Source organism: Lepidochelys kempii, chromosome 1, assembly GCF_965140285.1.
Source record: "Lepidochelys kempii isolate rLepKem1 chromosome 1, rLepKem1.hap1, whole genome shotgun sequence".
Classification (NCBI taxonomy): Eukaryota; Metazoa; Chordata; order Testudines; family Cheloniidae; genus Lepidochelys; species Lepidochelys kempii.
Window position 1 is genome coordinate 136,496,057 of NC_136380.1, and position 26,268 is coordinate 136,522,324.

At 38.2% G+C, this 26,268-nt stretch overlaps 1 protein-coding gene across 12 annotated transcripts in view; it reads right to left on the reverse strand.

The window, feature by feature from the left end:
• The window catches only part of GPM6B (glycoprotein M6B), a 137,815-nt gene that overhangs the window by 28,850 nt on the left and 82,697 nt on the right, over positions 1–26,268 (reverse strand). Inside the window, exons 1-2 of one of the 12 annotated variants that reach the window (XR_012160184.2) lie at positions 9,059–9,575; positions 1,947–2,066 (exon numbers count right to left, since the gene is read on the reverse strand). The exons of 8 other annotated variants lie outside the window; for them this stretch is intronic. Coding sequence is in view for 2 of the 4 variants with exons in the window: in XM_073355184.2 (XP_073211285.1) it covers positions 1,947–2,066; positions 9,059–9,119 (181 nt within the window). In the remaining 2 variants the exon portion in view is untranslated. Of the gene's footprint in view, positions 1–1,946; positions 2,067–9,058; positions 9,576–26,268 lie in introns of those variants that run through there. 3 more of the 12 variants (XM_073355184.2, XR_012160186.2, XM_073355230.2) reach the window with 3 other exon arrangements.

The following is a 26,268-nucleotide window of genomic DNA, read 5'->3' on the forward strand; positions in this document are numbered from 1 at the left end:
CTCCCAAACTCACGCTTATGTTTGTATTTTAGCAAGCCTCCTAATTCAACCAGTGTCCATGGACAGACCTCAGCTTCTGGATGGCATTGATCATTGGTTCTTGAAGTGGATTTCCTTTAACGATGTAGTCTGACAGCTACCAGTGTAATAAGGATTTTGCTCTGAAGTAGTTGAGTAAAGATTTACAGAATCTTTTGGCTACTTCTTCTAAAGTACAGAGACAAATGACCTGTAGGTGCATAAGCTTCGTAAAAGATGGCTAAGATAAGCATTGAACTTGTGAATCATGATATTTGCCTCTAATATTCTTCAACGTTTGACCTGAAAAAACATCCAGTTGAAAAAATCTCTCTGATGGAAACAAGGCCTTCTTGAAATTTAGTACCAGTATATAAAACAGACTGATCACATTTGTAATGAACGCTGGGTTTGTGACAAAGAAAAGGAGCTTTTACTAGCCACATCATCTATAGAACACATCAGAGATCACCACATCTCAGAGACTTTGCAATCACAAACAAATGTCTTGAGCCACTTCAGATCTAGAACTAGACAGAACTTGCCCACTTTCTGGTGCTATAAAGCACTACGGATAAATCTGTTGAAGTCTAGCTAAACCATTAATGGTCCATAATGTTTTTTAAATGATTCCGTACATAGAATTGTCACCTTGAACATAGCTAGAAGATTTCTGTATGGATTTAGCCATTGGTTCCCCTTTGGGACTTTGGACAACAGTCCTCATCAGATATTCTTCTAAATACCTGGCCATTACGAATCCATTCTCTCAGAATCTGGGTAGCAGGCTCACAACTAAGACTCCAGCAAGAAAAAGGTCAGTCTGATGACTCAGACTCAGACATTAGCTGAAGTGGAGATCTGAAAAGGTACCTCAGAATATTGCCAGCCCATTGTATTTTAAATTCTGTTTGGGATGTTATGCAACGGTACTGTTTCTACTTTTAGGAAATATAATGAAGAGCCATTAACAATGCAAAGTATTATTACCAGTACCAAGTTCTCCCTCTACCCTCCATAGCTGAGCAGAATAGACGTGATCAACCAAATAATACATCTGACTAATTTAGCAATATTTTTGAATATACAATTTGACAATAAAAATATTCACTCATTTCTAGCATACAGACTAAGCCTACCATGGAAAGAGCATTTTAAGGTCTAAAGAACCAGGCCATCGGGTTATATAAGGGAAGGGGCTAAGTGGAAAACTTGGTGAATGTTCTCCAAATGTAGCGCTCAAATCTCTGAACTGGATTAAATAGATCAGCTTCATCCAGGAAAGAGGCTGGTTGGGCAAAATAACCTTACATGTTGTTTGACCTGAGACACTTCAAAGGTAATTTTCAAAAAGTGAGCTAAGTGCTCACCCTCTGAAAATCAGGCCTCCATTTTAGTGACTCAAGTTGGGCACCCAAAATCTGACACATGCAGAATCTCTAATCACTTTGGAAAATCTTGGCCTCAGTCTTTCTTTAAAACATGAGATACACACACACAGTTGTTGCTGGAAAATGAGCTATTAGGTGAAATACTGTTCAAAGAAGCACTTGATAGGAGACCCACTGCATTATGTATTGCTCTCTCTTTGGACATGGAAGCCAACTGATGGACTATAAATTATACCATCATCAGTTTCTTACTGGGTTTGCATACACAGCAATACTATCCTGCCTTGGCTGTGGACAGTTTTGAAATGATTGCTGGCAATACAATTAACAAAATGATATCTATAAATTGCAAGCTACTGCCTTTCCAACACTAAGAGATTAAAATTAAAGTTTATTTCAAGCAATCATGAGAAAAATCAGACTCCTAACTAAGAAACATAGAAAAACATTTTTGAAAAGGTTACAGTTACTGCAAATCATGTTTGTGCTACCGTATTTGAACTCTCCATTTAGATTTCACCCCAACCCTTTATTTACCTTGAATCCCCAAAGGACTAATATTGCCTCTCAATGCTGGCACATGATGGTACTGGTGTGGCCTTGAACTCCTGTACATCCAGTGGTACCTGCCAATTTCCATTTCTGGTCTGGTGATCACTGCCAATTTTAGGTGGTAAAACGTCAGTGTCTCCAGCAAAAAAAAAATTTGTTCAATAATTTTAAAATTAAATGAATAAAAGTAAGTGGAGAGTCCAGAAAAATATGCTGAGATTTAATAACTGAAATATAACCTATTTGTACCAACAAAGAGGAGGAAAATCAACAGAATATGCTGTTAAAGTTATGAGCTAAAAACCATTAGTGATACAAGAATGTTTAAAACTCCTCTAGGTTCTTGAATGAACATAAATACAAATTAAAACATTCTAGTCTGTTGTGGTCTCTGATCACCAAAACTCCCTTACCCTACACCAACCCCCTTCTCTTTTCTGGCAAGCAGTCCCTTCTCTAAGAGATAGGGCAGAAAGGGAAACAGAATTGTGGGAAACCAAATATCTATTTTTAAAGTATCCTAAACCCAACAGAATTAGATAATTACCACCAGATGTAGAGAGAGAGAGAGAGAGAGACAAACACAAATCTGTCCAGTGACGCAAAGTTAACTTCTTAAAACAAATAGATGAGAAAAGCTGCTCTCACACTGGTGCAATTTTTGACCAGCTCTATTGATTTCAGCAGAGTTACTCCAGTTTTACAATGAACGTGTGAGGAGAATTTGACCCATTACTGTTCTCTCCCCCCCCGGACCTTTCTCAATTGTTGGGAAATTTCAGTAGTGTCACATCATTTCCAGTCATATGTAGTGGTCTGTAATTTGTTGGGAGAATACTTCAAAGCTTTACTGCTCCTGAGCATCATGGAAAGAGGCTATTGGCAAAACAACATCAAATTGCTTTTGGATCAACATTTTTTCACCTTGCCTGGTTATGAATTGCCAGGCTGCCAATTAGGGTGACCAGATGTCCTGATTTTATAGGGACAGTCCCGATTTTGGGGTCTTTTTTTTATACAGGTTCCTATTACCCCCCACCCCGTCCCGTTTTTCACATTTGCTGTCTGGTCACCCTACTGTCAATGCAAGATGGATCATTTCTTAAAATTTAGTATATTAAATAGCACTGAATATTTATTTCAAAAATATTTCAGTTCACTTTTAACGGAGAAAATTATAATTCAGTGGAAGTTGCACTGTTAGGATTACTTTAGGTTACTGTTTTGGAACAATGATTAGCTATAGCTGGATATCCTTTTTAGAATTTGTATGTAATTTCTGAACATTTATTTACATAGTTTATGTATCATGTCGCACAAATAATAGCTATAGGTGCTCTAATTTACAATTCACACAACTATATACATCTATGGTAGTTACTGGGGTCAAACTCTACATTTCTTTGTTGTTTATACATCAGTGAAAGAACCATCTGTGGTCTTCTAATAAAAAATGCATGAGAGAGATGGGGTGGGGGAGGGTTAAAATGGGCCATGTAGTCTTGATTTGGACTAATTAATCACAGAAAATGTAATCTGATAGTTATTTCCTAAAGGAGATTATGAAGAGTCTCCTCAAGGGAAGTGGTGAAAACTCCATTCAACAATTAGCCAGTGACTATAATATTGGGAGCAAGACTAGCCAGGTAAGGGGAAGGATTAAGGATTACTGTAGATGACATAGTTGGTCCTTTTCCACGTTTACTCTGATTCCATGACAATGCTCTATATGGTGCCATATCGTGCCTATTGTGCATGTACAGTGCAATCTGGAAATCTTTCTGCTTTTACCATATTCTGTATCACATATGTCTAAGTCTTCCTTCACATGATCATTTGGGCAAACTACTGGGGATACGCTCTTCTTAAGATATTCACTTTTTAGTCAGAAACCAAATCCTACTAATTAAAACCTGAATCACTAGGTTTGACACATTATTATCCCTATCATATATAAACACCAAGATTTTCTAGGCTAGACTCCAAAATGTTTCACTTCTAGATTTATAGTTCGGCACTTCTATTTAACTGGCATTGTTCAGGAGGAATGAGCACCACCAAATCCCACTGAAGTCAAAGAGAACTAGAGCAGCTCAACACCTTTGAAATATGGATTTGGGAGCCTAACAATTGAGGCCTAGCTTTGAAAACTTTGGCTAATAAGTATAATTTGTACAAGAAGAAGATGGGTTATTGTGTTATTCAAACCTAAAAAGAAAAAGCATCTCTTCTTTGATGGGCTTCTGCACATTCCCACTTGTGGTGCCTTGATCCTACATGTGAGAATATGCAAAGACTCATCTTGAAAAATTTAAATTTCAGGTGAGTAATCTTCAATTCTTCTTCGAGTGATCTTGGCATATTCCCATTTGTGGGATCAAGGTATCTGAGCCACAATCTTCATATCCATCAAGTCACTAAATGCCTAATGTTTATACAATCAAGGGCTTCCCTCAAAATGAAATTAACCTTTAACATTAAGAAGTCAATTATACTTATTGTATGCAGTAGTATAGCCGTGTCAGTCCCAGGATATTAGAAGACAAAGGTGGATGAGGTGATATCTGCTATTGAACCAACTTCTATTGGTGAGAGAAACAAGATTTCAAGCTTACACCACTCTGTAACAATAGGAACTTGATTTGTGTTAACACACCATAAATACTGAACAAGAAAAGACCCTAACCATTCATCTCCATTTATTGGATAAACAGAAGTTGGTCGAATAAAAGATACTACCTCACCCACCCTATCTCTCTAATGATACTTAATTGTTTTGGTTCTAAACTACACACATTTTGCAAATTCACACTTTTTAAAAAGTTGGTATAAAAACGTTATAAAAATTGACATGTAATTGTATTGTTTTAGGCTAATATATAATCATGAATAACAAAACTCTTTGTTTGAAATCTCTCACAACAATTCCTAATTATGAACTCCATTTTCACTGATTAAGTGCTCCCTTCTAACCTACAATCAACATGAATTTCCAGCACAACTGCTCAGATTTTTCCATCTACTTTTATAATACAGCATATACAAGTGGAGCTTTTTATGCATTAGTCTAATACAATAAAACTATTTATCAGGAGTTGCTTTTTACCAGACCTTCATGCCTAATTTATTATGGTTATTCACAGCAATTTTTTGGAACTTTTACAACTTAAGAGTAATATTTTTCACTGTTGCATGAAAAAAGCAAACTTCTTGTCTCTCTTAATATGTATCTGGATGTATTCTCCTCCACTGCTGATACAAAACGGCATTTCATTTTGCCCATTTATTCCAGCTCAGTGAATCTACCTACCTAGTCCTCACGTTTTGATTTAATTTAATGCCTACAAGATAAACTGTGTCATTTGTAATAATTTGTAAACCCTCATCTTTAAGTGCATTCAGTCTGTTCTGTAGCTCTGTAAAATATCTGCTCAACATTTACATGAGCTCTGCTCATGGTGTTTCTCTCTGATAAGAGCTGTGGATATGTAGACTAAGCAATACTCTGAACAAGGGCGTTGTTCAGCTTCCAATTAAAAAATCAGGGCAGCTGTCATTCTTGTCTATCTTGAGAGAAATAGCTCTGTGAAGGATGTTGCAAATCCAACAGATGGACTATGTATCATTGCCAGAAGGGGGAATACTTTTATTATTTAATATGAACCCTGAATTAATTTACTTGCAATTTTCGAATGTATTCGTAACGTAAGAAAGATGTAATTTGCACAGTCATTCCCAAATAACTAAATATTTTTAAACACTTTGGGGCAGATCCTCAGCTGGTGTAAATTGTTGTAGCTGCACTAAAGTCAATGGAACTATTGCTGTTTACACCAGCTAAGCATCTGCCGCATTATATTTACCATAGTTTGAGAAAGCATGTGAATTGCACGTATGCCATAGCAAGTTGCATACATGTGTAGATACTGTAAGTAAACTACACCTTCACTTGTTGTCCTGCACTGTTATACAATGTTATTGTGCAACGTTTTCTACAGAGGCAAGGGTGGCTGAAGTATACTATATGCTATACTGTCATACATAAGTTAAAGTTAATAAATGTTTGTATTGCTATTGTTTTTGTAAATGCACTTTGAGATCCTTTGATTTAAAAATCCATAGAAATTTAGACCATCATTAATAGTGAAAATGGACATTTTTCCTACTGTGTTATATCCACTTCAAATTAAACGTTTGTTTTCTCCACAGTTTGTGTGTAGGCACATGACACTGTACATGAACTTGGAGATCTAAAGGGAGATGAAAGGTTAGGATCTTTTCTTATTCAATATATATGGTGTGTTAACACAATCACAGTTCCTATTGTTAAAGAGCAATAAGAAATAAAAACAAACCCCAGCATGTCTGGCTTATTTTATTTAATTTAAGTTGGCAATTTATTTCTGAAAGTAAGGTTTTATAAAAAAAAATTGTGATATTTTAAAAGAAAACACTGAAGGGTATTCACACGCTCAAAAGATCTCAGAATCTAATAGCTCCAGTTTTCGGCACTGGAGTAAATGGCAAGATATTCCAAAAGGCTCAGTTCCTATTTAGGCACCTACATGAAATTGCAGGATTTTCAAGAATGCCCAGCAACGTTCTCAGCACAGTTGCCAATTTTCACATGGTAAATAGGCACCCCGACTTTCACAATAAGCCAAAACTCAAGCTAATCCCATTTCAAAACCAGGCCAAAACAAGCCAATCCCTAAGAACCCCAACACTCTATGTGACTAGATTCCCCCCGGTGTGCAGTCTGGGACTATGGTGGGCCTGTTGTGCACCCCTGACACTCTCTCCTCCCCCCCTTGCCCTTGCTTGCCCCTTGACCACGCTTGCCGGGAGCCGATCAAAAAAAAGAAGAAGAAGAAAAAAAAAGAAGCAACAAGCTACAAGCCAAAAAAGCAACTCACAAGACAATTAAGCCAAAAACAAGCTCAATTTCTGTGTTTTTCCCCACAGGTTTGGCATGTCTGGTTCTTGGTGTGAGTTACCCCAGGTGCTGGGCTCTCATGAAAATCCTGCCTCTTCATTTAGGTGCCTAAATAGTGGCCGAACCCTTCTGACAATCTGGCCCAAAAATCTCAAAACAAAACTCAGTGCCCTTCCTCACTGAGTACTTGTAGAAAGGAATAGGCAAATTAATCTGGAGGATTATTTTATTTCATTGTTTAAATTGAGAAGAGGCAACCAGTTCTATTCTTCATATTTTATTGCCATGCATAGTATACTGTTTGAATTTATGAAAGGCAATGTTGAACTGAATGAAGATACAACTTCACAGTGTCTGTAAGGCTGTATGTTACTTTCATAAATGATGAAGTAGGCAAGAATAACAAAGTCATAAAAATACTAAATGCATTTAAATATCATGTTCAGTGTGTCAAACTAGATACAGGAAAGCCAGAAAATAGTGGTAAAATTAAGGTTCCAAGTCCCTTCTGCTTGCCCCTTTATGAAAACAAGAGAGTCTGTCATTCGTCATGCATATCAGCCTTAACTTTGATAACTTGTTTAAAATAATGAACATTCTCTACATGCTGTGTTTGGGGATTTAGGCAAGGATGAAAATTATCATGTAATCATTAATGGGTCTGCAAGGGACGTTATTTGTGATGTACAATATATGGAAAACTTTTTGAGAGTTGGTAAATATTATATATACTTAGACTATTTAAAATATATATTATTTACCTGGTGGAAAGGAAAACTTTAGACCTTTTAAAAATTATCTAAATGACTGAGATGGCTCTTTTAATCAAAGTATTTAGGATTTATATTTTGTACATTAATATGCATTCAAAATTGCCAGTGAAGTTTGTTGCTGCCCATGCATGTTAATGGCTTTCATAGTTTAATCTCTTGGCATTGTAACTCTTTTTTGGAAAATCCCTAGGGGATTATGTTTTTCTGTGGTCTAATCACTTGCCAAATTTCATTTTGTTGAAATTGATGCTGGTTTTGAATTAGACAGACTAGAAAAGAAAAACAAAACTTCAAATCAGGGAAACAAAATATTTTTCAAACTCTGGTATCAAAGGTTTTCACTATGTATATAATTAAATGCTTTTTTATATGAAAACCCCCTAAAATCTAGTGATATAAATTAGGTATTATAATATATCAACTGGTTCAACTGCTAAGAAATAATACACGCAACAGGTTCCTGAGGAGATCTCATTATCTAGGTATTGTCAGGAGTTCACAAGAAAAAACTTAAGATAATTTTTGTTAGAGATGTTTCACTCAGCAGAATTTATTGTACCTCTTTGTACAATAGCCCGCTATACTGAATGACATGAATTATATGGCAGTCTGATTCCAAAATGTAACAGTCCTTCAGTGGTGGAATTTATCCTGTGAAGTGCTGGACTTTAGATCAATCAATCACCTGGAGCACTCAGATTAAATTAAGTCTCTCTCCTACCACACTGCCATTTTCTTATCTCAGAATAATACATTTGGAACTCTTCTCCCCATCAAGGAGCAATTCTGGATGACACATACACACACACACGCTGGGACTTCAATGTTGCTTCACTCAGTGCACTATTCACCTTTTTCCTACCATAGGGAAACAAAAGTCTATGAAGTAAAATGTAGAAGATGAAAAGGAATTAGTCTGCTATCTGGCACCAATCTACTGCATCAAGGAAGCTAGGGATGTCATTCTAAACAGGCAGAAAGCTACATGTTCCTGTAACCTAGGTCTCCCACACTGCATTGCCCAACACTAAAGCACTGCTACATGACTAGTCTCAGTGAAAATTTCTGATTATGGCTCTCAGGACCCTACACACATTTTCTCTCTAAACTAATTTACCAAAACTAATCAAAGAAGGAGCAATAACAAGGCTTCTTTTGCAAAAACACACCATTTTAATGGGGTTGGAGAAGGTTCACAGCGAGAACATATACAGCGGGAAAGATTCCTGCTCTATTAATTTGCTGTCAAGCCTTACAGGGAAAAAAAACCCCTGAAAGCTAGAAAGATGCAATAATGATTGTTTAAGAGCTGTGACAAAAACGGTCTAACCTCTTTAAGTACCCTCAATGAAAAGATTTAAACAGGCTATTGTTAGACCTCTGGGTACCTTTTTTTTCTTGGCTTTGTTCTGTATTTTCCTCTGCTGCAGTTTCCATGGCTGGCTTCATACCATCCACCAAAAATGCTTTCTCCCCCCTCCTCCCAACAAAATCTTTTTCTCTTCTTTCTTTCTTACTCCCTTCTGTCTCTTATTTACAGCAGCAGTGATTGAGTGGCTCTGTTCTTCACTACAGTAGATTACAGTCCTTTCCAAAATGCAAAAAGTCTTGTCAGCTTCAATTTCGCTCTGCTTACTGGTCCATAAAGATTTGTGCCAGGAAACAGTCAGCCATACGTCACCAAGGACCCCAGTTACAAATAGCTATTCTGTGTCCGATTGTGTCCCAACTTCTATGTAGCTGGGATTGGAAGAATCGGCTAACCACCTTTTCTCCTTGCTTGCTCTCTCTTTCCCCTTCCCTCTCTTTCTCCAGAGGCTCCCAATGAATGTTAATCAATTCTCTCAGCAAAGAATGGATTTGTGACATCAAGTGGGGATGCATGTGAGAATGAAAGAAGCCCCCTCCTGTCGCATGACTCAGCTATGAAACTAGCTCCCCTATTGCTTCTCTAAGGAGAGTCATCACACAATCACAAGGCTCTCTTTCCCATGGGACCCTATTATTATGCTTCACATTTTGATTTATTCCATATGCCCTCTGCTCTTGCAGAGAACATAAACACAATGTGCACACCGCCTCCAGTTTATCTTCTGCTGACTTTAAGAAGCAAGTGAGGTTTGGCTCTCATACAGCACAAACCAAAGGACAACAAACAATTGTGTATGGATGTATCTGTGTCCACATAACATACACAGACAGCTTAAAGCAGAATTTAAAATCCCTTCCTTCTCTGGCTAGCAAAGATCACAATACAAATGTGAACACAAATGAACAGAAGTACAATATAATAGTTTTTAAAATAAAACTGGGTAAGCAAGCATACAGTCCATAATTTTCAAATGGGTGCCTAACATGAGGCCCTGATTCAGGGGAGCAACCCTTTTCAGGGAAGAAGTTAAACATGTATTTAAGCGCCGTCCTGAAAAGGGATGGACCTGAGTGATTTTAAAGTGCTTCGCTGAATCTTAAGCAATTAAAGATGAGAATTAAAGTACATCCACAGAGATAATGGACGTCAGTGATTTAACCAATTTCAAAATTTTGGCCCTGGGGCTGATCCTGAAAGGCAATAAGGTATCAGCTGACTTTAGTGGTTTCTGAGGGGGCTCAACACCATACTCGATAAGTCCCATATCCTGCATGTTCCTTATATTTAATTGGAGCAAGATGGTGGGCAGAGAAAAGCACTCTGAAGAGTCTGCAGACATGCTGCAGTCTCCTTTGATTATAAGGAACACACCCACAATTGGTCAATTCAGTCCACAGTTTGAGAATACTCCTGGATTCCTCACTGACACTAAGCTCTCAATAGCAGCATCTGCAAATAATGCTTTCTACCATCTTCGGTTAATTAAGAGACTCTGTCCCTCCTGTGAACAATGACCTCAGTTCGCCACCACTTTATTACCTTCCAACTGGTCTACAGTATGCTGGATACGATACCTAAAAGCTCACCTAAAACTCTAGAATAAGACCCATGGTTAACAGCTCTGCTGCTCTAGCACAAAGGTACTTTCTACCTTCAAAGTAAAATTCATCTGTATAGGAGACAGAGCTTTTTAGGAGGCTAACCCAAAGCTGTGTAACAAACAATTCTCCTCCTGGGGAAAGGATGACAAAAAGAACAACCCACTTTTGACACATGAAAGCACTCAGATGCTATGGTGATGAGGGTGGTGATATTATGCTCAGATACTATGGTGATAAGAACCTATACAGAACAGAATTAAATTTTGGTCTAGTTATCCTTGTAAACAAATAAAACTTTATTTGGGGGCATTTTTGCATCTGACATCAGCGAAAACAAAAATACAAGACAATGACGCTAAAATAAAGACATCTCCAAGTTTCATTGAAGTGCCAGAAAGTAACAAGTCAAAATGGAAAGGCAGCTATTTGTTTCCACAAGTAAAATCACTGCAGCTTGCAATTTATCAATAGACTGATAGTGTTTCTGATAATTGCAGTGTCATATTTAGTTCAATTTCCTTAATGTATTTGGCTTATACTGTCCTATTTGGAAGACTGCTACTTCATTTCTTCCCCCGCAGAGCATGGAAATAAATCCAAATTGATGCAATTTTTATGGGTTTATGATGTGTGGCATACTTCCCAAGATACAATGATCATCTTTGGGTTTTGTTTTGTTTTTTAATGTTTTGGCTGACCCACTTATCTCTATTGCCTTCACATGTAAACCGCTATAGAACCTCCGGTCAATTTAAGTGAGACCTATTTGTTGAAAGTTGAATGTTTCCTGGTTCGTAAGTAGTTTTTCTTGAATGAGTTCAGGACTTTAGAACAGATGTGTTATTAACAAGTTAATAACTAGCAGGCGGTGGAGACCACCCCCTTTTCTTCCAAGGATCGCCCCTCCTATGTCCAAGTAGTGAAGAAATACATAACACTAGAAGAACATATTAACTACTCAAGAACTTGAACTAATGTCTTCAAGAGCCATCAAACTATTTAAAGCTACCTAAACTAATTAAATTATTAATTCTAGCTACTGAATCATCCTCTAAAGATTTAAGTGATGCAGCAAAGTGTGAAGTTCTCTCCCACTCCCTCCTGTTTTCCAGCTTGCTGAAAGATGTGATGGGTTTTAAGTCACAGTTTATCATCTTACTTCAGTCATTTCCTAATTCTCCTCCACTTCTTTCCCTTTATTAGCAAGCACTGCAGATGGAACAAACACTGCTTTCTCCTCTGCTACCATCGGTACTATTACTGTACATACATGTTCAAGACCACTGTAACCAAAAGCCTAAGCCCAAGCCCCCAACTCTTCTCAAAATGAGGTAGGTCTTTTTCAGAATGCACTGTCCTCCAGGGAGATTATAAGGTTGTATGCAAACACTAGCTATCTCCACCACTGTGGTGAAGGGCACTGTTACCCGGACAGCCACAAAGAATTTTTAGAATGAAGAATCTACTCCTTCCCTCATCAGAAGAGTTTTAAAAAGCCTGACAAAAATGATCTCGAGAGACTGAAATCCAGATAACCACAGTCATAAGGACTGGGTTGATTGAGATAACCAATGCTGGGAGAGTCACATGATTATGCTCCAGGAGTTCAATAGAGTGACATTTTATTTGCAACTCAAAATGAAATTAAAAATGAGTGGGGGGGGGGGGAGAAGAGGAGAGGGATGAATGGAGGATTCTGCTGCTGAAACACAGCCCTAAGCCTACAGCACGACACTAAGAGTTAAAGCGATAGAGTTAAGTATGTGAGAACACTGCAGAATAGGTCCCAGTGGATAACCAGTTAGTACAAAATATAACTCCCTATTTTTTGAACTAATTTATTTTAAAATATCTGTAATTATTTTTCTTGGTCAAAGTGAAGCATTGCAATTACACAAATTAAAAATATATTATATAAATATAAATAACTATACTTAAAGATATGTAGGTATATTAAAAACATAATTTTGTTAGCAGGTGCCTATTCTTTTTGAACACTGGCTGCCTCTATTCATGTCAGTAACAATCTAGTTCACATTCATAAAGGATAAGGAGATCTGTGATAAGTTATAGAAAATTCATTATAAGCTTTAAGTAGATGGACACACTCCGCCATTTGTACAAAGGCTTTAGAGAGCTACAACAAAGAGAATTTTCACACTTTTCCCAAAGAACGTTTGAAGCTGAAATACACTGTTTGGATTTTTGAAGGCTAAATCCTGAGACTCTGTATCACACAGGACTGCAATATATATTCAAAGTGGCTAGTTTTAAAGTAAGCAGATAATACAAGCATACATTCTTTTAAAAGAAAGAACAAATGTACATGCAATTTAACGTATGGTTTTATTTTGGGTTTCTCTTGATATATAAACCGATGTGAAGTTTCAACAACCTAAATTTCATCCAAACCCTGTGCATGTTTTTTGCCCCAAGTTATCTAAAGTTGGTGTAAACTCTCTGACATAGTGTTTATTTATAACTGATGACAATTTTCATAGGGTGCGATATGTTCAAAGCACAGTAGTCAGTTTTAGCTTCATAGCTATCACATACTGGTGAGATGCTTTAAAAATTTGCCTCCAATTCCTTTGACATGCTGAACTGTTTGAAAAACAAAATTCCAAGTGATATCATTGTCTCATATTTGCTAACTAGTGATATCAGTAATGAATGATTATGAGAAAAATAATAAAATTGTATTTTAATACTCTACATAACATGCAGAATACTTTAAAATGTGTGTGTATTATATCTATTATATCTATATCGATAGATAGATGATAAAATGACTGAGTCTCCAATCCTGGACTTCTGTGGATAGAGCAGTATTGGGACCTTAGTTTGGACAATAAGTATCCTCGAGTAATAAGGGATTAGCTGGTGAATTTAGCTCATCACAATGAAAATTCTCAGCTATTTAAAAAAGTCAGAAGTAGGCAGATACCCAATGACTGTTGATAAACAAGACTGATCCTAGTAAGTTCTATTGATCATAAAATAATGAGAGAAATCAGTCCTTTAACATCTTGGTCCAAATCCTACTGCCCTTACTTATCCTACTTACTTATCGTTTCAATAAAATTCCCATTACACTTAAATGCCATAATTTTTTAAACCTAGGTGTCTACAGTTCACTCGTCTATCCATATTTAGTCTCTTACATGTAACAGACCTGACTTTCAAAGGCCACATTTTTGAGATGGCTAAATATATATTTAGGAGCCAAAAGGAGAGGAAAGCCAAAGACTTCATGAAGTCACTAAGGATTAGCTGTTGTTATTGATTTTATACTTGGATGCTAATGTGATAGGTAGTAGTATAAAATCCTAAGATTTAGACACCCAGGTTTGAAAATTTGGCCAATGGGACTACTTTCATGACGAAAGCCAGCAGGATTTGGCCACTACAGATAAGAGAACCATAACCAATTAGTAGTATGGATTCAGAAAGTTTGGGTACCACCTAACCTAACTGCTTTCTTAATAGTATTAAAAATCTGTGGACAAAGTAAAGCAGTAGATTTAATATATTTGTATTTTACTATGGTTAAACCTTTGGTACAATGTCTCACAAAACCCTGTTCTCAAAATGGAGTCAAAATGGCTTGAATATAAACTCTACCAGTTATCGTGACCCTTTGTTTGTAGCCCTTCAGACTGTTTCCTCATACCAAAGTAACAAGCTGAGGAGAGGTGTGGTACTGGGGAAGGGGGGGGCACGCACTGCAATGGTCTGCATTAGGGACAGTCTTATTTAATAATATTCATTTAGAAAAAGGAGTAAACAGCACATTAATGAAATTCACAGATTAAACTGAACTGGAAGGCATTAAGAACATTAGCTAGGATAGTAGAATAATCCAAAGACTTTCAGAGGTGAAAATTGTGGATAGAAACTCTAAAAAAGGTTCATCTTGAAATAAAAACCTAAACTCTGTGGAAAAATACAGTAATTCAAACTACAAATATCAACTGGAGGGAGAAATGTGGGGAACAGTAGTACTGGAAAAAGGTGACAAAGCTGTAAAAAAAAAAGCCAATAAAATGTTGGGGTGCATACATCAACACAGAAGCTATAGCCCTTCGATAGATAGCTCTGGCTTGGCCACTCCTAAAATCTGTTCTGTTCTGGGCATCTGCTTACCAGAAATATGTTGACAAATTGGAGGGAGCTCATGCAACAGCTACAAAAATTATTGTAGTGAATAGATAATAAGGAAAGATTATCAAGAGCTAAAAATATACAGCTTGGCTAAGTGAATGGGGACAGGAAAACAACCTCCCAATAGCAAGAAGGAAGGAAAATTATTTAGCATAATAGAAGAGGATGTAACTGTTGAAATTTAGAAAGGAAAAACTTGGCTGAATATCAGGCATATTTCCTGACATGGAACAGTCTGCCAAAGCAAGCAGTGGAATCCCCATCACAGGGGACTTTTAAAACTGGGGTGGACTAATCTGTAGGTAACAGTTTTGTAGGTAACAGTGAGTGATTCCCTGGCAGTAAAATGTATTTGATTGCTCTAGTAGGTCTCTAAATTCTATGACACATTTAACAAATATAGCCCTATACCCCACAACTTTCCTTCCCTTGAAAACAAACACACACTAAGAGCTAGTGAAAAACAAAGCAGTTATATTTCCACACCTATACATTCACGAGAGCTAACGCAGAACCTCATGGAATGACAACTGACCCGTGAAATAGATCCTGCCAAGCTAGCACACAACCTCCCTACCAGAAATAGGTTTTATTTAACCACTGACAATTTACAGTGCTGTCCTTTTACATCTTCGTAGGCTTCTCCTCCAGCTATACTCAATGAACATTCAATGGCCATGTTTGTAGTCCTAGAAGTGGAAGACACGGCTGCTTTTGAAGGTTTTCAAGTCTCATATTTAAACATAGGTTCAACTGCCTAGTTATCCAATTAATACTATCTGCTGGCTACATAACTATAAAATCTTTGCAAATCAAGCAAACATACTATAGGCACTGCTTAACACACATTACATATACTTCCTCCTTTCCCTTTAGGGGATAAAGATTTGGGCACATTTATCAGTATCCCTAGAGCACCTACAGCAGTTTCCAATTCTCAGCTGAATGAAGGTATCCAAGCTATGTGACCAAATGCCATACTTCAGTCTATTTTTTTCCCACCAAAATGCACTCCCACTTCATATTCAGCTCCATCATCTGGAGTCAATACCCCAGGATGGGAGTTGATTCAACCTTTGAGTTCAAATACACTGTAGATTTTAACATCTTATTTGCACAATACTTACCTTGCCATATCCCCTGCAGATTCTCATCTGTTCACAACTTAAGTGCATATTTCAACACTATATCTTTTTCCAGTGCCTCACTAAGATGCATTTCTAGCATTCTTCTCTGAGGTTTAACTCATATTTCAAATCACTTCTTGGGGTCTTCACTTAGCCAACCCCATCCCACTTCACTCATTCTTGTTTTAAATACTGCAAGATTCAGTTCTTTGCATCCCTCTCCTGGGATATCTCCCTGCTAGCTTTGACATTACATCTATGCAGATGCACTCCTGATTCACTTGCGGATCCCTCTATTTCTCTGCTTTGATTATGAAAGATCCAGCAGTAGGATGCTGCAGCATAGCTTGGAGCTGATACAAGACTAAAGTCCTTTGTCTTCACTCTCATCTTAGACTTTAACTTTGCGCCTAAAGCTAAATAAATTGGAATCATCCTTGACTGTGAACTTGGTCCTCTAACATCTTTCATGTCTAAATCTGTCTGGCCACCTCAGAAAATTGTCATCTGTACTTAATTCTGGATCTGCTGAAGCATCTCCTTAGGTGTTTATACCACATTCACTTTCACATGTTATGTTGTTTACTGTATGACACCATAAATTATAGATGAGGGGGCAGGGACAGAGAAAAGACCTATTTATATCAAAATTGTTCCACAACCAGTAATAGAGTTTGTGTCTCTCTCAAACCTCCAGATACCCACAGCTGCTCTGTATTTGAAGTTTGCAAATACCCAAGAGGGAAAGGAATCTTTCCTTACTTGATCTATGAGGGTGAGAGAAATGGGATGAAATCTGTGCCAAGGAAAATTATGTTATAGTATAAAATTATAGATTGAATACCATGGGCAAGACTCCACAGTCTGCTAGCAGGAAGTGGCAAAAGCCCATCACCGGTCATGTAAAAGAACACTAGACAAAACAGTTGAGATCTATTAAAAAAGAATGCTTCCAGATTTGGCAGGGAATGACCAAACAGAATCTTACCTATTAGAAATGAAAAAGCTTGTTCTCTCCCATCCTCTCTCACCTTTTACCCACCCTTCTATTCTCAAAACTCTCCACTGACTTGCCTCACCTCCCTTTTCTGCACTCCCATTTACCTATAGTCTCCTGTCACTTTTTCCAGGCCTCCAGTATTGATTTATCTATTCCCCGCCTGTGACTCTCTAGAGCCTGGGAGGTAGGGGCATTGCACTTTATGCCTTGCTGCTTCATCCATCTGGCGCTTTCTCAGTCTGAACCAGTGCCACTCTCTCCAAATCTCACCTCAAAAAACATCATTCTTTGCTTTACCATTGCAATGAAACCCAGGACTGTTTGAGGGGTGCCTCCATCTTTTGGAGTTGAATAGGATTATTTCCATTATCCAACACTTCAAATTAGGTTGTACGGGGTGGCCAGAGGCAGACGATACTTTTGTGGCATCCTGGGCCAGAGTAAATGGGGCCCCTCGCCACCCCTTCCACCTGCAGTTCCCCCACGGCGCTCCTGCCGGGGAAATGGGGTTGGGACGTAGGGGCTTGCCCAACTTCCCAACAGGAGTGCTGGGCGGGCAGAGCAGGGTCGTGGTGTAGAGGCACCCATTTTTCCAGAGCCTCCAATTGGCCTGGGCCCCTAGGCATGGGCCCCGTTGGCCCAGTGGCTAATCCACCACTACGTGGACCAGAAAGAAAAAGAATTTGGCTTGATTTCCAAGAGTTACTGGCCTCAAATTTGTAAAAGCTTTCTTATTTTTCAGTATTTGAGATACTTTGTAAACAAGAGGTCATCTAAAAATAAAATTTTATTTTTTATATATCAAATATATAGAGAAAAAGAAAAACTTCATCCAACTTTACATCCCAATGGTATGTTTTTAAACCCAGTTAATTCTCAATTTTTTTACACATTGCTTTGAAAATGTGAAGTGCAGTCCAAAAGCATTGAATGTTATGTAGGGTTTTTGGGAACAAATCACAAGAACAAAATGTGATTTTTACTATATGCCACTAGAACCCAGAGAAAAAGATACTGCTTGAATCTCATGCTGCAATCAAACGGAATTTTAAAGAAACACACATGGCTTTTTTCTTCAGACTGTAGAATTACATCAGTGACACCAGAACTGAAAAGAAAGGAAAAATCTGTAATTTATAGAGCCATTGGAAAATGAGGAATTATTAAGTGAGTTGTCCACCCGTGGCCATATAGGAATCCTGTAGTAGAGCCAAAAATACTTCCCAAGTTTGCTGACATCCAGTTCAGTGTTTTAACTGCCCTGCCATCTTTCTGAAAGAGATGTGTAGTTTTACATACTTTTCCTGAGTTTGACGATGCCACCAAAACAAGAGAGTCACAAGTTTGTTGCAAGAAGCCATTCCTGAACAAGTGCACATCAACACCTCACCTAAAACATCGGGGGTGAAATCCTAGCCCCACTGAAGTCAATGGCAAAACTACTATTTGACTTCAACAGATCCAGGATTTCAGCCAGGAAATATTGGCAATTTATACAGCAGCAGCTTAATCCTCGCCCCTCCCCCCCATCTCAGCCAAAATGCTGACATCAGAAAAAGTATTGAAATAAATGGTTGGGAACAAGGTGTTGAAACTGATATTTAAACACTGGTTTCAACACCTTGTGAGTCAGCCATTATTTCAATGAGATTAAACCATAGGTGAGAAAGATCAGGGTTACCCAAGGCAACTGTAGGTCACCTGTTAAATTATAAATGTATTTTCAATTTGTGAACAAGATATTTAATCATGAAATCCTGAGCTGAGATACTGACTAAAGGATTCCCAATTAATTACCATATTCTCTGAAAGTACAGATTTCCTCATTAAGAAGACTGCAGGACATTAACAAGTTCTACTTTGAGGGTTCCCAATTAACTCATCTAAATATGTGCCAGGCAACTTGAACAAATGCATCTTTTCCAAGCCCCTCTTCTGAGCTGGAGCACTGCACCTATTGGAATCCTAGTCACGTATAAAGTAACGGTTCTTTCTGCACTTCACAATGCCCTTGAGAATGCTGTTCATGGGCAACAATGGTTGCTGAAGTGTTTAACTGTTCTTTCACTTACATACAAGCAGCTGCACACATAAAAAGTTAAGTGTGCACTTGGGGAACTCAAAATAATTAAAGAAAGACCCTATCTTATAATATTGAGTAACTTAACCTGACTAAAGATAGGAAATTTGGAATTATGTCTGGAACATGTCATGTCTAGCTTTTGCTGAAAATCAGAGCAGTGAGTGATCTCACCTACAAAATAAGCTTCAAGACAAAAGCACTACGTGGTGAGTTAAGGACAGGGTAGCAGTCATCATTCACAATTCTCTGATAGGCTATCTAAAAATTCCTTTGCCAGGGCAGTACAGGTCCCTACACTATATATTTCTAGCACTTTGTTTACTTTATTGAAAGCCTCAGGACTTGGGGCACTCAATTTGCTTGGAGACTATTCCACAGCCCTCACCAGCAGGGAGATTTCACTGAAGTTCAGCATATGTTTTTCTTTTCCATCCCATTACTCCTAATTATGCTTAACTAAATAGTTTCTTCCAAACTTGGTGTTTACTCATTTAAAACACTTGCAAGCCACTATGTCTGCATTTTGTCATGATTTAAAATAGAATATTTTTTTCATTTAATGTTTCATCATAAATGAATCCCCTCCTACCTTTGGATTATGATTAGGTTCTCTGAACTCCATCTAATTTGTCAATGTCTTTCTGGTACTGGAGTTTCCAAGGATTAAAGGCACTATTCCTGGTGTTCTCTTGCCAGTTGCATAGAAAGGGATTGTTACACACCTGCTCTGTGACTTGATGCCTCTACATATGCAGTTCAAAACTGCACTGGGCATTTTTGCTCTCAGTGGTATTTATTGTAAACTCATGCCCAATTTGGTCTTTATCACCTCCCTTAGATTTCTTTCAGTATTATTCATTATCCCTCCTGACTCCCACCGTTTTCTTCTCTTTTCTTTTTTTTTTTTTGGGGGGGGGGTCTGAGGAGGAAAAGGGTATAAAGGGAGAGATGTTCTTCAACAGATAAGCTTCCTCCCTTCTCCCTGGCTAAGCTCCATTTTGGACTGTTTGGATCACAGCACTGACTAAATATAGTGGGCAACAGGCCAAGCCACTTCACAGTTCTGGTCTGTTCAGAGAGGTACCCTGGTCAATATGGGACTGAGGCTTTGCTCTTTATGCATACCCCAGTGCCGCTATGTGTAGCGTGACATATGTATTGTCATTCCTGAGCAAATCATCCAGCCTGATTTAGCTGTTCAAAGATTGATTGGTAGAAATAAGTTGAAAAATTTAAATGGGATAATGGTTAAAAGAAGGGTTTGGGGGTTTTTTTTTTATGCACTTCTGTCACATACACAGGAAACAAAAGACAGCAGCAACACAGTGAAATATATGAGCAAAAGCACACTTTTGTTAGATTAATATTCTATTAGAACATTGCTTTCTGGCTTCTTCAGGCCCCAAATAACTTAAACTGTAAGCCTATTCTTGCTTTAAACACAATTTCAGGCAAGTACCCTAATGTCATTATCAGGAGATCCATTGCTTAGTTATGAGTAGTTGACATAGGTCCCTCTATTTCCGTCATATGAGTTCACTGATGTATAGATAAATCTTGTACACTACATAAAACGAATACTGATTAAAATATAAAATTAAAAACCAAATGAGACTTAATTTGATTCTCAGAGGCAAACAGGACAACTATTTGGCCAATCAATATAGGCCACTAAAGTCAGAATATCGTAAGATGAAGCGATGGGACAACATTTAGGACGGGTCACAGGCTTTTTTCAACCAGAAGGTACATTTTATAGATGTTCTAGCAGCTCTAAGATACACTCAACTCTAGGACAGGGTCCAGAGGAGCAGCCGGGTTAGTCTGTATCCGCAGAAAGAACAGGCGTCCTTGTGGCACCTTAGAGACTAACCCATTTATTTGAGCATGAGCTTTCTTGTGAGCCACAAGTCCTCCTGTTCTTTTTACTCAACTCTATATGTATTTGGTGGAGTTTTATTGATATTTGAATTGGGGTATTTATTGTTTATATTGCTTTAGAAATCTCTATTAAAGATATTTCATAAAGATTTTAAAATGCAGACTATTTATGAGATTGTCATAATCTATATCTGCAGGATCGGCAGAGTCTGCTCTTGAAAACACTATTTTACTTTTGGATCTTCAGTAATGCAATTTGCTTACAACTTTACAACAGATAGGAAAGCATATCTTTATTAGGCTAGTTCTGGAACGTGGTGCCCAAACAAGACCGTAGAAAACACTACTGTCACCTTTCTGCTAACATTAGGTATTATGGAAAGTAAGGGTGCTGATTCTTGTCACACAGGGAAATAGTTGTGAATGCAGATTAAACTGTGTGTCCTCTAATGATCTTATTTTATCTAGAAAAAAATCATAAAAGATACAAGAGTTGTAACTATGAGAAGCACATAGCTGTCAAAATTACATATTGATGAGTGTATATGGGTTCATGTACAGAACATCAGACCAGATTTTATGTGCTGTGGGATGGGCTATACGGACACAGATAAAGACGTCTAAATATTGAATTAAGCATAGCCGAACATCCTCTGAATCAGGCCAAGAACTGCTCCTTTATTTCTATGACTTCTTGGCTGACAAGCTAGAGGCTTGGGTTAGAGTTCCTCTGATAACTCCCCCTACTACAATCAATATATTAATTGTGCGTATACTGCTGTCCTTGAAGGAGGTACTTGGAGGGCCCATTGTATGCATCTGTACAGAAAAGATTTCAAGAAGAGTCAGTCGGGCAAGGAGACCAGACTGAACCCATGAGAACCCGCTCATCTCTGTGCAGCCAGCAGACCATAGGTCTTCATGGGTGACTGAACCCTTCAGCTCTATTCATCCCTGTTCTTAATACATAATAACAAACAGCAGCGCTCTCATAATACAGGCCTCTCCATTCTTCCCTCTTTTATCATCATTCATATTGCAGCTATGACATGACTGAAAGGGATTCTGATGGGAAATGTGCTTCAAATTAGCATTTTTCCCCTCCATACAATAGAGGCATTAAGCTGCTGCATTTTGAAAGTCTAAACAAAAGAAGCAAGACTGTTTTTAGCAGCAGTGTTTGAAGTTTAATTATCTATCTTAAAGCATCTTTAACAAGTTTGCACTTTTTAAAAGAAGAAAACATGCTAAATAAAAATCTTCACTTCTAAAAAGTATTAGTTTGATGCTTTTATACATATAAAATAATTATCTGGACTGGTAAAGAACAATTTTTTTTACCAGTAAATTGTTTATACTGAAACATGACAGACCCTTGTACATCTTTATGTGTATTTGTTTTGCTTAATCCAGACTTGTAGACAATCTATCATCAAGGATTTCAGAACTAATGTATATTGACAGTGCCCTATCAAATCAATTGCAGTTCTTCAGGGAGCTGGGTTTCTTCAGTAGTAACTTGATTTTTTCCCCCTCTGCACAAACTAAAATAAGTAAGACCTATTAAAATTCAGTCAGGTGCAGCATTGCTAGATTTAAGAAAAAATATACTGATTGTCCTCTGTTTTATATTGATCATGTATAACCAGAGGTGAAAGGGGATTGGATTAGAACGTGATTAGCTAATTAAAAGGAAAGGAGGAAGCTGAACTTCAGACAGAAAAACAAAGCACTGTCATACCAAAACAGCTTTTAGGCAACCTGTGCTCGGAGGACAACTTACCGCCGGCCAGAATGCTGGTACCAGGCTTTTAATCACTGGCTAGTGTGGCTAGACAAGAAGGCAGCCAAATCTGTGGCTGTCTTGGTAAAATGCATTTCTGCTTTCATCCCTTCCCACATTAAGCAAGAATATTTCCTAAGAGGAAGGGCCTCAGAACATCAAGTAAAAGATATTTCCCCGAAGCAGTGCTGAATTTCCAAAGCACTGGTGTGATCGACACTCAAACATGTCTTGTTATAAAACACAGCTCAGGACTCTCTCTCTATAATGCACTTGAAGCTCTGACAGAAAGAGGGAATGTTAGTGAGATCCCAAACCACTCTGAGTGAGCTGGTCTAGGATCTGTTCAGAATGAAGCTGCAAAGTCAGCCTGGGGTTTTCAGAGGAAGTACTGCAAGAGTATTTACATTGGTCAGATGAATCTACTTTGGAATTTCAGTCTTTTGCTGTTATTTTCCACTGAGATTTCCTGGTGAGACACTACTGTAATTTAGGTTTCAGAGTAACAGCCGGGTTAGTCTGTATTCGCAAAAAGAAAAGGAGTACTTGTGGCACCTTAGAGACTAACCAATTTATTTGAGCATAAGCTTTCGTGAGCTACAGCTCACTTCATCGGATGCATACTGTGGAAAGTGTAGAAGATCTTTTTATATACACACACAGCATGAAAAAATACCTCCTCCCACCCCACTCTCCTGCTGGTAATAGCTTATCTAAAGTGACCACTCTCCTTACAATGTGTATGATAATCAAGGTAGGCCATTTCCAGCACAAATCCAGGGTTTAACTAGAATGTCTGAGTGGGGGGTAGGAAAAAACAAGGGGAAATAGGTTACCTTGCATAATGACTTAGCCACTCCCAGTCTCTATTCAAGCCTAAGTTAATTGTATCCAATTTGCAAATGAATTCCAATTCAACAATTTCTCGCTGGAGTCTGGATTTGAAGTTTTTTTGTTGTAATATAGCAACTTTCATGTCTGTAATTGCACGACCAGAGAGATTGAAGTGTTCTCCGACTGGTTTATGAATGTTATAATTCTTGACATCTGATTTGTGTCCATTTATTCTTTTACGTAGAGACTGTCCAGTTTGACCAATGTACATGGCAGAGGGGCATTGCTGGCACATGATGGCATATATCACATTGGTGGATGTGCAGGTGAACGAGCCTCTGATGGTGTGGCTGATGTTATTAGGCCCTGTGATGGTGTCCTCTGAATAAATATGTGGACACAGTTTACGTAATTTACGTTTTCTGCTTTGTTCCTCCTAAAGGCTAGATTTCTGAAGCTGAGTCCACAGGGCTGGAGTCCCCTGGCAGAGGTGTTGCTTTTCTGACACCTATTTTCATAACATAAGAATTGCCCTACTGAATCAGACCCATGTTCCATTTAGGTCAGTATCCTGTTCCCGACAGCAGCCCGTAGCAGGGATCTGTGTGGATGGTGCAAGCAGTTGGCAGTCATAGGTTAACTTTCCCTCAGGGAAGTTTCCTCCTAACTCGCAACAGTGGTTTGCTTAAGCTGCTGCTAATGTTCTTGTGGCATTTGGGAGAAGTAGGCTGCTGGAAGGACATGATGGTTGATATTGGTCCACATTGATCCACCTCATATTAAGTTGGCAGATATATTACTCTGGGCAGAGTTCAAGATGTTAGTTTTGACCTACAAAACCCTGCATGACCCGAGACTACGCACCTACCTGAGAGATTGCTTTTCTCCTCAAGCCATATGGCTGCAGTTATGATGAGTTAAACTTGAGCTGCTCTCCCCTTCATATAAAAGGGTGGGAGCTAAGGGCCGCTGCCTTGCAAGTCACTCCCCTGCCTTTGGCCCTAAATAGCTGAACTTGTTGGCCTTCAAAGCACACTGCAAAACCCATTTGTTCTCCCTAACTCATGGGGGGAGAAGGAGAATTATGAGGGTTGTTAGTTGTGGGAGCAGGCAGGGATTGTTTCAGCCTTCATTTGGCCTTTCTGTTGCTGATTTGGGGTTAGGTGAAATTGGTGGAAGTTAAAATTAATAATATTTGAATTTCAAATGAATATTGAGACACTTAGACTGATGGGCATAGACTTTTATTTTCTATATAAATCAAAACAATTTTACATGTTTACTAAATTGATACATTTATTCATTGCACACACATGTGTGTTATACCTAAACAATTCTATTTTGCCTTTCAGATCACAAAGAAATCTGGCTTGAATAATAGTAAACAAGTATTCGTATTTATTATTAGGGACTGTCAAGGTTCCTTCCCCACTCTGAACTCTAGGGTACAGATAGGGGGTCTTTCATGCAGGTCCCCACAAGCTTATTCTTACCAGCTTAGGTTAAACGCTGCCACCACCAAAGTGTTACAGAAAGAACAGGAGAAGTGCCCACTTGGAAACATCTTCCCCCCAAAAAAATATCCCCCCAAGCACTACACCCCCTTTCCTGGGGAAGGCTTGATAAAAATCTTCACCAATTTGCATAGGTGAACACAGACCCAAACCCTTGGATTTAAGAACAATGAAAAGCAATCAGGTTCTTAAAAGAAGAATTTTAATTGAAGAAAAAGTAAAAGAATCACCTCTGTAAAATCAGGATTGTGAATACCTTACAGGGTAATCAGATTCAAAACATGGAGAATCCCTCTAGGCAAAACCTTAAGTTACAAAAAGGTACAAAAACAGGAATATACATTCCATTCAGCACAACTTATTTTATCAGCCATTTAAACAAAACAGAATCTAACACATATCTAGCTAGATTGCTTACTGACTTTTTACAGGAATTCTGACCTGCATTCCTGCTCTGGTCCCGGCAAAAGCATCACACAGACAGAGAGAACCCTTTATTTCCCCCCCCCCAGCTTTGAAAGTATCTTGTCTCCTCATTGGTCATTTTGGTCAGGTGCCAGCGAGGTTACACGTGAAAGGGTTTTTCCTCTGGCCAGGAGGGATTTAAAGGTGTTTACCCTTCCCTTTATATTTATGACAGGACCATTTATCTAAACGCAGACATCCATTACTTCTAGTTGCTATTTCTATGGCCAGCCATGCTTCTACCCTTCCAAGTGCTTGATAATTTGGGGGCAAATATCAAGGGCAAGACCTGTTCATATGACAAAGGGAAGGTATAATTCACAATCTCATGTTAAAGCTAAAAGAGGAGGAATTTATGCTGGGTGTCAGGGGGCCTTTTTATTCAGTCCTTGGTATGAGGAGCACACTAATAAAATAGCCTGAGTAGTTAACAGAGGAATGTAAGGCCATGATGGGGATCAGTTCTACTTCTACAATTGATTTCAATACGACTGCTTGCAGATCAAGGTACTATTCATCCTGAGTAAAATTGGGCCCTTAGGCAGAAATATTAAATCAGTTATATGGATGTGGATGCTGTGAAGTGGGGAATAGACTAGACAGAACTTTGGCTGTATCCACAAATTGCTATATTTCTATGATTCTACATGTCAATAGTTCCTTCCATTCCTTCCTCCCCCACAAATCAAAGTCATTAAGAGAAATTTCCACCAAAATAAAAAGCAATTCCATTTCATACAATTAGACTCTGAATCTTGAACTTAGCTCAAGAAC